This window comes from Serinus canaria, chromosome 2 (assembly GCF_022539315.1).
Source record: "Serinus canaria isolate serCan28SL12 chromosome 2, serCan2020, whole genome shotgun sequence".
Lineage (NCBI taxonomy): Eukaryota > Metazoa > Chordata > Aves > Passeriformes > Fringillidae > Serinus > Serinus canaria.
The window spans coordinates 133,291,104-133,305,623 of NC_066315.1; the positions used below are offsets into that span (position 1 = coordinate 133,291,104).

Consider the following 14,520-nt stretch of genomic DNA (forward strand, 5'->3'; position numbering starts at 1 on the left):
GACATTATTTACAACCTGATTTATCAGTTACTATTATAAGAGATCCTTGGATTCTATGTTGTTTCTCTGAAGTTTTTCTTGCTCTGATGTACCTCTGCTACAGGTTTTTGGTGCACTAGCATCTGAACCATTTAAAGTGAGTGATGGCTTTTATGGCACTGGGGAGACCTTTATGTTCACTTTTTCTCCAGATTTTGAAGTAAGTAGTAATGACTTTGTATGCTTTTGCTTCCTTCCTCATGATATTAAGATCCTTAAGGAATAAATCTAATTGTAAATCTGAAAATATTACAAGATGGCCCAAAAAAAGTCATGACACTAGTTTTTTTGTGGAATCTTTAAGTGCAGAGTGAATTGGGAGTGTTTGCATGCTAAACACATTCAACCTGACTCTTTAATTGTACTGAAGGTTTTTCTACTGTTTAAATTCTTCCAGGTGTATGTCTGAAAATTTATAAACTACATCCTTTTTAGGGGCATGTCATTTAATCTAAGCATATTTCCTTGGTATTTTTGATTGTGTAGGAGTTCTGGTGCTCAAAACCGACCTGGTTTGGGATGGCCTTATTTTAATTAGCATAAAATGTCAGAGATTTTTTTATCTTCAGCTATCTGTTTCCTGAATTTTCTATGTCAACTTCATTAAACTGCCCTCTGCCCACCCATATTCTGTCTTTACTGATGGTTGGTTTCCCTTCTGCCAAAATGAAAAGTTCATATATTTTTACTTGCTAGTCTGTTTTTATTTTTGTTTTGGGGTTTTTTTTTTTTTTTCTTAGGTTTTTAAATGGACAGGAGACAACATGTTCTTCATTAAAGGAGACATGGACTCCCTTGCTTTTGGTGGAGGAGGGTAAGTTAGAGTTAGAATCTTAAAAATATTTATTTGGACACCTTTGAAAAGAAAAATTGGAATTTGGTAAATTTCTGTTTGGTAGCTCAGAACTCAACAGTTACCAGCCAAGAAACTTTAGTATGTCAGGTGTTTAGCTTCCAGTACTGACAAAACTTAAACAGAATTGTCTTCCCCATAGTGGGGCATAAAGTTTCAGCCCTGCAAGGTAATGATGCCTCCCATGCTTGACTTGCATGTGTGTCTTCCTGAGGCCTGAATTGAAACTGAGCCACCCCAAAATATGTCAGGGTCTCCAGAAATCACACATTGTCATGTCCTGGCTTTTTTCTGCCCATGCAGGTGCATATGCTTCTAGAATGTTTTCCTTATTTGTTGCTAGCATTCTCTTTAGATATAAAAGTGCTATTATGCTATCTCTTTAATAAAAATGGAAGAGGCTGAAAACCAAGGAATTCTAGTTAGCTTATTTCAGAATATCTGCAAAAGGGATATTCCCAAATTAGTAATCAATAGTAAAAATAAATAAAATCATTGAAGCATGATTTATTAACAGCCATGAGGTACTTGTGTTAAAAACTAATCCTTTAATTCTTTCTCATTTCTAAATTTTGAATGCAAAATACATTGATGGATTAAATGCTTATTCTGTCTTTTGCTTTAATACATTGTCTGTCTTGCAGAGGAGAGTTTGCTCTTTGGCTTGATGGTGATCTCTACCATGGAAGAAGTCATTCATGTAAAACATTTGGGAATCACACACTTTCTAAGCGAGAAGACTTCACTATTCAAGACATAGAAATATGGGCTTTTGAATAAGCATTTCACTATTTCTACAGGTTATTGTCCCAAACCTGACATGAATCAGTGCAGCTTAAAAATCCCTAGGAGCAATATAATGTATTTTACTTACCTGTTTTGGTTTTTTTTTCTAATTTTTCAGTGTGGCCATTAGTTATTATTTTTAAATAGCAGATGTTTTTTCATGCTCTTGCATCTGTAATATACTATCATACTTTTTCTAAGCTATAGACTCTTTTACAAAATATTAACCTTGTGGACTAAAAATTTACATTAGTTACTTTGAGCCTTGTGGCCTGCAAAATTTTCTTATCCATATTACAGTTGCCTCCCAGGTTTCCCACACACACCTTTCCTGCAATCCTGCTAGGGGGCTGCTTCATTGAATATAGCTTATTATTTTTGTATTCAAATTATGTCTATGAATGAAGTTGCCCTCTGTGAACCTCTGAGAAAGCTGCGTGTGGGTATTTGGCAGCAGCACTGCAGAGATTGGTCCTGACCAATGATGGGTTACTCAAGTGGTGCCACAAATGGATGAGAAGCTAAGCATTCCTTCTAAATGCATCCCAATACGTGGTGAAGTTAGAAGATATCCAAAGTCAACAGTGCCACTTGTCTTGTTTCTTGTTCATGTGTAGAAAAAAGTCAGTTAATATGTGTTGTAGCTGCATGCTGATTGTATTCAAAGAGTGTTTTGCACATGCTGTTAATGATCCGCAGGTTTGGGACAAATACTGACAATATTGAGCTAAGTGGCAAAGACTTACAAAATAGCAAGAGAATGTAAGAATATGATAGTTCCAAAAAACTAAAAGGCTAGAGCAAGCAAAACTCAGTGAACAATTTGTAGCTATAGTAGGGCATTAAAAGTACAGAAACAGATGCATCTTTCTTCAACATCAAGTGTCAGATATATACTGTTATACTGTTGTAGCCGTGTAGCACATCAGCTCCGAGAATATAGCTTATTCCTGTCCAAAGAAAAAAAAAACTTGTGATGTTTTTGAGTGGGTCTATGTTGTAAATTTACAATTAGCACCAGCTCTGATTAAAATGACATCATGTATCATAGGTAGACAATATTGTAATTCAGTAGACTTGTGGAATATGCAAACTTACTGTCATGTGACCTCAAAAAATAAATGACAGGCTAGAATACAGTTCCAGTAGCTCTTGTCCACTTTTGTAGAAAACTTGATAAGCCATTGTGGCAATAACAGCTCAACAAAACTGTTTGTTTCAAAGCTTTTATTCTATGTTCTGCAAAACAAAACAAAACAAAAAAGAACAAAAAAATTGCTGTTAAGTGTGACAGTGACTGACTTCGTGCTGAAATTTCAGCTATTTCAGACAAACATTGTATATTATCTTGTAAATTAATGTTTAAAGTAGTTTTGTTATTATAGAAAAGTGTTGATTGACGGGTTGCTTATAGCACTTTAAATTATTCTAGAAATGGAATAAAAGCCAAATGGGTTGGCTTACGTAGGTGTAGTTGTATATTTCAAAATATTTGCATTTCTGGAAAGTTAAAAAACTTATTTGAAGACAGCTTACTGCTATGGTAATGAGAAAGGGCAGATGTTTCATCTATAATATGCTAATGCTCAATATGAATAGAAAAACAGGGCTTTGTTTCCTGTCTCTATGTATATCTCTTTATCCTTCTTAGAACTTAGTACAATGTGTAGAGTAAATGTTTACAAAATAAGGAACTGTAAATAAATTGAAATGGCTTTTCTCCCCTTTGGTCTTCCACAGCAGTATTATTGTCTTTGTGGAGTTACAACTGATTATTACAACAAAAAAAAAAATCCTGTAATGGATTTCAAGTACTATAAGCTCACAGTGATGTATAGCAAATAAATCTAAATATATGTAAAAATAAACTTGAGTTGGAGTTTATTTAGAAGGTTGAGTTTATGTAGGAACACAAAGGCTGTTTTTTGCTGTTTATTTAACAACTGAATGTATAGGATGCATTTTCTCATCTTTTCTGGCATTTCTGGAGCTTTTTAAAGCCCCATGGAAAGCAATGGGAATGAAATTCATTGTCTTCAACAGTTTTGAAGGAGAAGGAAAAAGAAAAGTCTCAGATCATCCTTGCTGACAAAACCCATTAATTCAACTGTATCATCTCTATCCTAAGCTCACATTGCAAATAAAGCATATTTTAGTTTTTTAGAGGGTGGTGTGAAGAATTTTGTAAATAATTATGCTTTGAATAATTAAATGAAAGCACACAAAAATCTTTAGTAGCTAAATGTTGCCACGTATTGGGCCAGTCTTGGAAAAGCAAATAAGAAGCAAAAAAGTGAAAATTAATGCTTGCTAGTGTTTAGTAAGCAGTAGATTAGCAATCATGCTTGTAAAATACTAAATTAGTTAAGAAATAGAAGCAGAAGTGACTGTGGCAATGCTTGGTGAAGCAACTGACTGTAAGGGATCTACAGAAAGTAGTACATGTCTATTTAGGCAAGACCATGAATTTTATCATCAGAGATGTAGTTAATTTCTGTATGACACACATAAAAGCGCAGTTTTGATGTCCCTTCTGCCTTCAGTTCATTATACTTTTTTTACAGTAGAATTCCTTTCCATCTTTCCTGGAAAGGTTTATTTCTGTGATTGTAAAGCATTGAAAATCTGACATTCCCTGAAGGCTTATGAGACCTGTTACCTGGAGTTGGCTGCCAGAAGAGTGTTTCTCAGCATCCAGTACTTAGATGGATTCACTGAGTAACTTGATGTTTTATTTGAGTACCTGGGGTCCAAACATGGTATTCTTAAATTACACCTTTTGGTTCTAAATCCTATCTGTGTTAGTTACTGCTTTTGTGTATTCTGCAGAAAGGTCATAGTTTATGGCATAATGCTTGTGCTTGCATCTTCCTGCTCACCTGTTTATATTAGAGGGGTTCTTTTTGTACAGGAATTAGAATGTCTGCATAAAATTTGCTCTTGGAAGATAAGTAAGAACATTGACTATTCCTTCCACTTCAAATAAAAAATAATCTTGTATTCTTCATTCAGTATTTGAATCTTAAATCTCACTGATATGTTCTCCCTTCATAAAAGAGCAGATGTCATCAGGGTATTTTACTGTTGTTATTGCCATTTAGAGCTCAATTAAGGGAGCAAGGCTTCTCTTTCTCCTCTTAAAGAGTATGTGCTACTGCAATGATAGAGGGCTACACTGTGCTTCTGGAGCAGGGAGAGGAATTGTCCAACTGAGGGAATGGTGTACACATGGTGTAGTATGTGCAAGCCAGTCCTGCTGGCTGTCTCACTGCAGAAGTGCCAATGCCAGCTCTGCTTTCTGCTGCCCTGCTTCCCTCACAAGCTGTGTAATCTTAGTTTGTTTTCTCCTGTGATAATTACACTGCTAATAGTACACGTGCTGTTGAATGCTAAACTGCTTTGTGCCCTGAGGTGTCAGCAGTGGCTTTAGTTGAGATGTTGGGGCAGTGCATTGTGTGCAGAGCAGCAGAAATGGCTGTGGCAGGAGAGCCTGCCGCTATCTGTCCTGTGATGAGTGATGATTGAACATATCACCATGAATAGTATGCTCTTCACTACAGCTCATTTTAGTGCAATAGCCTTCTCCTGTTTTAAAAATGAGCTGTGTTACTGAACCTTGCTTGTACAGAAACATTTGTAAAGAAAGAGTTATTGCTGTGGAGGAGGGAGCTGATTTCTACTGGGTGGAATACATGTCCAGTGAACCTTCCAGTTGCTTCGAGCCAGTGTGGTAAGACTTGGAAAAATACAAATGTGTTAAAGTTAAATTTATTTCTTCTGATGCAAGTTTCATGCTGTCACTTAAACTTTGTATTAGAATGTGAAAAATGTATCTAAGTTGCTACAGAAGATACAATTTTTTCACTACCAAGTATGTGCAAAACCAGCACTAGCTTCAGACAGGAGAGTGCAGGAGCTCTGTTTCAAGTAAAACATTTTGGGAGTGAATACAGTATTTAAGAAAATAATGTGCAACTATAAGCTACCATGAGAGTAGCTGAGAGTTGCTCATCAAACATTAAAAGTTGTATTTTCAAAGCAAGTCAGAATTAGGAAAGCAGGTCTTAAAAATTTACAGAGTGCTTTAATCAAGCAGGTTTTGACCTTTATAATCTCTGCTTAGAATATTTAAATTTGGCAGAGGTTGTGCTAGTTTCACAGGAATGTAACACAGTATAGCAGGAGAGTTAGGGTGGGTAATTCAGGGAGTACTTTTAGTTTTGTTTTTCAGTGAGGTCAGATTTATTATCTCCCACACCATAGATAAATTTGTCTAATGTAAAATATGCTATGAAGCATATAACCTACACGAAATGCTTCCAAACACCATTGCTTATATCAACATTTAATATTTCTTTTTGACAAAAATGGTAAATTATTTTCAGAAATTTTGCATGATACTGCCTACTCAAAGGTAAATAGTGGAGGGCAGTACTAGTAAAAATACTAGCTATGTCATGTGGTTTTCTCATCTGATTGGAAATAAAATTGTTTGAGGGGAAGAATAGGAGAAAGTGGGGGTTTGGTTTATTTTGCATAGGGATGACTGAATAGGAGGCTTAAGTTACCTGCAGTGAGCTACCAGTCTGTGAGCTTAATTCACTTAGCACTTACGTGAATTTAGTGTGTCTTTTTTGTACAGGTGTTTTGTATAAAGTCTGTTGCCATGTACTCTGAAATCTTTTTCTGGTGCTTTGGACAGAGAAAGCTTCAGAGGAAATATTTTAACAGCCTATGAAAAGGAGAATATATGTGTGCTTATGTTTTGAAGCAACTTAGTGACACCTTACTTCACTGAATATGCACACGTATTTGTTTCCTAGTGTGTGGGAAAAGAACCCAAGTAATAATTAAGGAGTTCATGTATTCCTTTGACAACAAAGTTTTATCAAGACAATTTAGACAGCTATAAAAGGTCATTGTATAAAGATGTAAAGAATAAGGTAAGAATATGCAGGTAAAAATTATTTTATGTAAGTATTGCACTAAGACATCAGTTTTGTAGGTCAGCTTGAGTAGTCTTAAGAGATCTCAAGAAACTATTAAATAAGCTCCATTGATTCCATCTTACAATTTTTTCTTCTTTGGAGTCATATACTATAACTATGTCTAAGTATCAATGATTTGCATAGATTTAAAATAGATGTAATTAGTTCTTGTATCATTAAGTTATAAAATATTTGATTTATTTATACAGCAAAGCTTCAAACTGGAGTACCTGTACTCATAATAAGACAGCAATATTTGTTATATCAGAGACAAGATGTTAAGATACCTCTACTTCTGTAAGAAGATATTTGTTCTTTTAATTTGAAAGAATATTAAGGGGGGGACAAAACACTTCTTTTTCATTACTTGTTTCAGAGCAGATGCCTGGGCAAATGCTTTTCCTGTGAAGCATGCACATTTTACCAGGATAGCTTTTTTTACAGTGGTAGAGAAACTGATCTCTCTAATCCAGCAAGTAGCAGAGACCTTACAGAGATCTCAGATTTGTGAATAATACAATTTTAAGTCCTAAAAATATTAGTTCATTAGCACTTAGTCCTCTCTAGCATCGCCTGGAATGAAATACATTGTTTAGTGATATTGGAATGGCAAATACTGTAAAATTAGGTCAGTATTTCTGTGTAATATGGAAGAACATTTTCCTCAAAGTTATGGATGCTGTTTCTCTCTTTTTTTCAGAGAAGTACATTTCAATGGAAGGTGATGATGTTAGTCACTTTTTTGCTGTATATAAAAGTACAAGTACCTGGCTAGTTTTTATATGTTACATATTATTTTTCCCTGTATTTATAAGAACAGTATCAGCATAGATAATCAGATAAGACATTGCACAACATTACATGGAAGGTATTTTTTTGTAGCTATCTAATTAAAACTTTTATTCATTACATTCCAACCTCCATAAGTTTAAATATTAAACAGTCTAAAAAATTAGTTATATAAATACAATAAATATAAAATCCCATTTATAAAAAGATTTTTTTATGTTATATGTAAGAGAAAGCTGTGTCAACAGTTGTATCAACAAGAGAATACTGCAGTAATAGTTACATATTGTGCTTGTAAAGAAAACAAATGTATCTTTAATTCTGTATTAAAATAAGGTGATTTTACTTGTATTTAAATCAATTAATTAGTGCATGCACAAGAGCATTTTCTAGATCAAAACCTTTGTCTGAGTTTATTTTGTCATTCAGGTTCTGATCTGGGTTGTTTCATATTCCTGTAGCTATTTATATTGCTATGGGCTTTTATCATCAGCTGCTTATATTCCATATAGGTTTTTCTCCTTATTTTTTATGTAGCAATTAACTTAATTGTCCTGAAAGCACTTCTGGTACAAAACAAAGTCCATTTGGGTGTTTGGGTTTTCATGCACTAATTATAAAATACATATTTCAAAAAGTACACTTTTCTATATGGTGAACAGGGGAATCTTATGTTCAAAGTGTGCAAATGCTAATGGCAAGGGAGGAGAAAAGTTTTCCAAAAGTTGTTCTGGTTATAGCCTCACTTATTTTAATAAAGTAATGATGACATTATCATCTCTTCCTTGCCATAACATTTCTCCTTCAAAGTCCACCAGCCCATGTTTCCTGGCTCTCATCAGAATCCCAACAACCTTGTCTGAAATACGAACGTATCTGTCGAAGAGTTCCCCAAAAGTGACTTGGATCTTGCCGTCGGGCCGCGGCTTGGCCATGGACTCGATGATGAAGCACATGTCCCTGATCTCCCGGTGGATGTGGGCTTCAGCTCGCTTGGCTCTCTCGGCAGTTTTGGTTCCTTCCTTTGGGCGGCCGTACCCTTCATCTCCTTTGTGCAGGCGCGTGGCCATGGCCAGCTCGTGGTCAAACTCCTCGCTGAAGGGGTTCAGCTTCTGCGTGGCGATGTGCTGGTCGGCCCATTCCTGCCACCTGTCCTTGAGGCTGTGCACGGCGCTGCATTTCCTGCGCGCCTTGCTCCGCGCCTCCTCGCTCAGCCGGCTGGCTCTGAAAGACACACAAACACACCTGAGCTTTGCATCTCCTCCTCTCCTGATGCAGTTCTGCTGTTTATTGGTCTCTGCTGTGACTGGGTTCTGTGGTTTAGGGGCGAGCTGGAATCCACCAGGTGGCATGAGTTCACCACTACTAAATTAGTTCTCTGGGGGCTGTTCATCCACATTCAGTTTGCACACAAAGGCAAGTTCCATGACCACAGTTTTATCCTGTCTACACTACCACCTTCCAGCCCAGATCTGAGCCTGGTTTCACAAACTTCATCCCAGAATGACTTAATTCTGTAAGGGAACAAAACAGCACATTGCTGGTCGCCTGCACTTTCTGTACCTTTGGTCAATCACGCAGTTCCCCATTCTTGCCTGCTTGGCCAAGCCAGAAGTTTGCCTCCCCTGAGATTAGAGATGCTGAATGCTGTAGGTGTATGACCTGGCTGGAAACTAGAGGATAGTGCCTAGAAAAATCTGTTCTCTGTAATAGATATCAATGATTATAGCAACCACAAAAACCTAATTGAGTGTCATAGCTCTGTCTGTGCTTCTGTATCTGGAGTCTGGTTCTGAACAAATATTCGGAGTCCAAAATTCACATTCCTATGGATGTCAAGGACAAAGAATAAGAAAAGACATTCAGAGATTTTTTTTTTTTCTTTTTTACTTTGTGTGATAGTTCTGGTTGACTCCAAGAAGACACACTATCCTCTTGTGGCCAATTTCACATGTTGTGGGGGAGCTGTAGATAGTCTGAGCTATCTACTGCTCATTGTGCTGTCATTGTGCTGTCCACGTTCTGTCTATGTATATGTACTGAACTCTGTTGGGACTATGCTGTGCTGTGACTGTGCCAAAGTAATTTGTTTTCTGATATTTTTACTCCCCAAAAGGCTGCTCTGCAACCTCCCCAGTAATGTCAGCTGAATATTAACACCAGAAAATCAAAATGGACTTAGCAAACAGGGCTGCAAAGTTGCAGAAAAATCTGTTCCCCTGCTGTTTAGACATTCCTTTATTTTCTACTAAGCTGGTTGAAATAGAGAATAGGAGTCATAGAGATGTCCTAGTTCAGATTGGTGCACCAGAAAGAAGCCAGTATTGGACAGGGCTATGCTAGGGTAAGAATTGCAAACACCAAGTGCCAGGGATAGAAAAAGAACTAGGAGAGCTGCACTACCTTATTAGCTGTGGAGTTGCCCTAAGATTGGCTTAGCTGTATTGAGGAACTGTGTTTAAAAAGCTCCAAAATACTCTTCCCTATCAATTTGGTGAAAAACCATCAGAAGAATCTAGCACACTGAGATGCCAAGTGCACCTTTCTTCTGTGGTGTGACTACAGAGCATCCTGAGAGTCGGCAGCATGTCTGTACCTGTAATTTTGTGTAAATGACTAACAGGCCGGTGTTGGCAGGAAAGCATTAAAATATATTGGTAGGGTAAATCTAGAAAATTTGGTTTCCCAACAATAAACCAAATGCTGCTCTATATAAGCTATTGTCATACAGAGAAAGGGAGAGCTGTGATCCTTTGTCCCTTCACCTGAATTGTGCCTTCATTGTCAGAGGAACTGGGGGTACAGGGTTTGGCTATGAAAAGGAATTTGTCTCCTGAAGCCTGTGGCTATCTCAAAAGTCACAAAAACCCTGTGCCAGCACAGTCTGAACTCCAGCTGAAGCTCAGGTTGCTTCACTAGCTCTCCATGTGGAATCTATCAGTTAAGGCAGGGGAAAAAAATCCTAAGTGAATCAAAATTGCCTTGAAGAAATGATGCCATCAGTCTCAGTGGAGTTTATGAGTAGATATCATCATGGAGGGTTTATTCCTCAGCCACAGCCACTGCTTCCCCTTCTCTCCAGGGACTGTGACCACTGAGAAAGTCCTAGATGTTCAGTTCCCCTGGTTGAGTGGAGAGAAGAGGGGGACTGAGACAGCAGGAGGCTGTGCAGTCTTTGTTACTTACTTTAATTTAATGGTCTAGAATGTATTCCCTCCTTTTTCTATTGAAACTGATTTTCCTTTCTAGCAGATTTTATTTGCATTCCTCATCCAAATAATCTTCTCAGTGGTTGAGAAACCCATCTTATCTATCTTTTTGCTTTTATCGTGCCTCATGTGGGCTTGAAAAAACCTGCCTTTTTTAATGCAGCTTGTAATTTACCCATTTCTAGTTGCTGAAGTACTATTTTTGCCATTGTTTAGCTTAATGACAGGTTTAAAACATGAATTGTGTACACATAGAAGCATTTTTTCATGTTTCTACTGCACCTACACAAAGGATTGTGCACCCAAAGTGAAGGTTTTGAACTTCTACCCACTCTAAGAAGTGCTTTACATGCAACAATCAAGTAAGTTAACCTGTTAACCAGAATGACCATCCCAAATGCATTCTGACCTTCTAGGCAAATAATGTCCATGTGGCATATTTGCCCTGTTTCTGTCTGTAGGGGAAAGATATGAAACCCATTTTAATGTTTTGAGTTTCATATCCCTTCTGTTGCATCTTTTTTGCTTCTATGCATGAACAGAAGAGTTCAGAAGAGTTTCTTATGCCAGTCAGAGCCCACAAACTTTCTACTAAGGAAGCAACCTTATTCCAGTATGCAGTGAAGCTGGAAATAATGAAGGTGCTGATGTGAGGGAAACAAAATACTTGTACTGATGCTTTTTTCCAGGAATGTGGAGAGGAAAATAACAACTGTGTACTTATGGCCTTTTTGAAGAAGCTTAAACCACATTTAAAGGTTCATAAATGTAGCAGGCTGAAATATTACATTCTTAGGCTGTAAAATAAATTTTAAAAAATGAATAGTTAAAAAACTTCAGTCCTGATAGCAGCACCATAAGTGCAGAAATTTAGTTCTGTGTTTGATTTCAGTGGAAGAAAGAGCTGTAAGTAACATAGAGGGTGTTATTTCAATAATTTGGACCACAGTAAATATGGCTAATCAATCTTTTTTCATGTTAGCAGCACTAAAATTAGACATATGAGGAAAATATAAGAAAAGTTTAACAGAAGCTAGATAGTTGGTCTGTTTCTACCATAACATTTGAAACTGAGAAAATTTGTTTTAATTGAAGTTGTTTACAGATAAGTGCTGCAAATGTATTTTTTTTCACTGCATATTTGGAATCTTTGGTTTGAGGTCATGACAGGATGGTGCACGCAGACCTTGCCAAAAGCAGGTACCAAAAACTTTCAAGCCCCAGGTTACTGGGGAGCTTTTTTCACTTGAGCTGTTAACCATTTTCTTCTTACAGGAGCTGACTGCTCAGCTGTACCACAAAGCATCATTCTAATTCCATTTGAATAGTTAAAATAGCTCTGGGGGTGTGTGTTCAGATAGCTGTGCTTAAAGGTACTGCATGGTTGAAATCCATAACTGTGTTAGTCACAGTCTAATGTTCACGATAATGCTCATCAGTAGTGAGGTGTAAAACCAAACTAGTGGCCATGACACAGCCTGCCTGTCTGCACAGGGATCACAAAGTCTGTTTTGGCATTTTCATCAGTTTTTCATAGTCAGTGCTGACCCAGTTTTTAATTTCTGAAAATGTGATTGGGATATGGTATGAACTTGGGGTCCAAGATACTGTGGAATTTTCCTTTCTTTGAATTAATGAATTCCAAATTCATGGAAAGCTTCCAAAGAGAAGCAGTGAACTCAACTTTTGGTAAGAAATATGTGGAAGTAGTTCCCACAGCATTAATTTGGGACATTCTCTTCAAATTGCTCCTGAGAATATTTACAATTTATACTAAGTAAAATAATGAATAAGTATTTGGAAATGCTATTTGTCAAATATATTGATTTAGGCAACATTTGCTCAAATAAATGAGTAGCTAAAAGCTCTCAATGAGGTAAAAGTTGTGATTCTGAAATATGGGCTGAAGTATTAAGAGATAAGTAGCTATTTTGATGAACTGGTAAATCCAGTGGGAAAATTAAGTATAATTAACAATGTCCCAAATATAACTTCCTAACTTTTTGTATTAGGTACATAGTCCAATGTTGTTGAGTAACTACTTCAGTATGGAGGGATAGGTGAAAAGTCTCCTGAATTTTGATTAATTTTCTTCTAAATCAAGAATAATAGTTTATCCTTGACCACTTCCTACAAACTGCACCCCCCCCCCATTTTCCTGATGGAAAGCTGTTCCCCTCTGCCATTTGTGTGGATGTAATGAAGATGTTTTACTTACAGAGATGGGACAGCCCGTTTAATCCTCACTGCTGTCACCTCCTGGTCACTGTCTTCCTGCTCAAGCTTGTCCTCTGCTTCCCCATAGCCACTGTCCTGGGCATCCAGGCTGTCATCACGGCACTTCAGCAGCAGCTCTCCCTTGCCCCCATCCCTGTCCTCATCTTCCATCTTCTCCCAGCCCTTGGTCAGCTCTGATACCACATTTGAACACTTCCTCCTTATGCTTGAAGGTAATTTGTTACTAAGAATTTTATCAATAGCACTTGATTCTTCTTTGAGTTTGGTCATCTCGGAGCTGCTGTTGTTGTTCTCGTATCTTTCACTGAGGAGGCTGACATCGCCTCCTCGTTCATAGGCTTTGCTGACAACTGTTTTGGTCACCTCCTTGCTTTTAATGCTGAACATTTTGAGGTCTTCATCTGATTCCCTTGCGTTTTTTTCAGCATCTCTTATTGTCACCGAATCCTTTGCTAAGGATTTTTCATCATCTTTTTCTTGGTCCCTCTTGACGGTTGGCATTTGCCATTTTTCAAAGGAACCTTCTGGCACAGGCTGAGCTGATGAGCTTTCTGCAGTGGGGACCCATCCAGAGGGCTCTTGCTCTTGCTTTACATGGTGGTCAGATGCCCACTGCTGCCAGCCTCGTGCCAAGCTGAAGACCTGGCTGGCCATCCGGATCTTGTGGACAGCCCTTCTCACAGGAGCAGCGCTTGGCTTTTCTTCGGGAGCCATGCTGCTGTCTGCTGCCATCCTGGCTTCTCCCCTCCTGCTCAGCACCTTCTGAATGGGCTTCCTGAGGTGAGTAATGCCCTCTGAAGAGGACCACACAGATTTAAATAGAAGCAGGAGCCCTTGATGCCTGTGGAAAATATGTGACATGCTTCTCACAAAGATAGAGTATCCTCACGGTTGCAGAAGTCTTTTTTTAAAACGCAGGGTTACATTTCATCACAGCAGATGAATGATGCATGATGTAAACAGTGTGACACAAACCTGTTCTAGAAATAGTGGGAAAGTAACAGCTCCTTTAGTCCCCCTTCCCTGGGACTGCTGAATTTCCAGTTTGTTGGCAAGGGTCCTGTTCTTTTGGAAATGCAGCATTTGGGTTAGAGATCCCGATGAAAGTGACTGAAAATGCTAAATGTGAAGGGCTGTCAGTGGCTAGGAATTTTGGCCAGAGTGGACACTCCTCATCATCACAAGAAAATAGTGGCCCTTGTCATGGAGTTTGAAGCCAGAAGCAAGTTATGACTGAGAAATTTTTAGAGGTATTTCCTAAAAAGATACTGGGTGTTTTTTTCTTATTGCTCATATGTCCAAGGAAATCGAGGTTTGTTAATTTTTTAAAAGGTATTTATGTGCTCTCTTCCCAGTCATTATCTATTAATGTCTCTCTCTTTAGAACGGCCCTTCAGGGGGGCCTGGGAACACTATCGTGTTTGGTGTCAGCACCAAGGAAGAGGGAATCACTGTGTCTGGGGAACAGTATAGTAAGTCTGACTTGATCAGATGCATGAATGACCTCCAAGTTTTAGGATTTTGAGAAAATAAAATATAACCTATTTAATTTCTCACTGCTTTTTCGATAGAGTTATATACAGCATAATTTACTGTGTACAATACAGAAAAAATCAGT

At 37.8% G+C, this 14,520-nt stretch overlaps 2 protein-coding genes across 6 annotated transcripts in view; one reads left to right on the forward strand and one right to left on the reverse strand.

Annotated features, from left to right (window-relative positions):
- Nucleotides 1-3,420, forward strand: part of OXR1 (oxidation resistance 1) — a 73,779-nt gene extending 70,359 nt beyond the window's left edge. For all 5 annotated transcript variants that reach the window (XM_018913008.3, XM_050970460.1, XM_050970461.1 and 2 more), the window contains 3 exons: nt 104-199; nt 780-853; nt 1,537-3,420. In XM_018913008.3, coding sequence (XP_018768553.3) covers nt 104-199; nt 780-853; nt 1,537-1,672 — 306 coding nt within the window. In that variant the 3' untranslated portion in view covers nt 1,673-3,420. The remainder of the gene's footprint in view (nt 1-103; nt 200-779; nt 854-1,536) is intronic.
- ABRA (actin binding Rho activating protein) lies at nt 2,634-13,800 on the reverse strand. The gene is made up of 2 exons (XM_009087533.4): nt 12,883-13,800; nt 2,634-8,679 (listed from the first exon to the last, which is right to left on the reverse strand). Exons 1-2 carry the CDS (start codon nt 13,761-13,763, stop codon nt 8,202-8,204), a joined length of 1,359 nt encoding a protein of 452 aa, XP_009085781.3. The 5' UTR covers nt 13,764-13,800; the 3' UTR covers nt 2,634-8,201.
- Between the last annotated feature and the right edge of the window lie 720 nt (nt 13,801-14,520).

Coding starts and splice junctions, on each gene's coding strand:
- ABRA (XM_009087533.4), bottom strand. CDS start 13,763: ATGTCACATATTTTCCACAGGCATCAAGGGCTCCTGCTTCTATTTAAA. Junction 8,680..12,882: donor AAACGGGCTGTCCCATCTCT/GTAAGTAAAACA, acceptor TGTGTCTTTCAG/AGCCAGCCGGCTGAGCGAGG.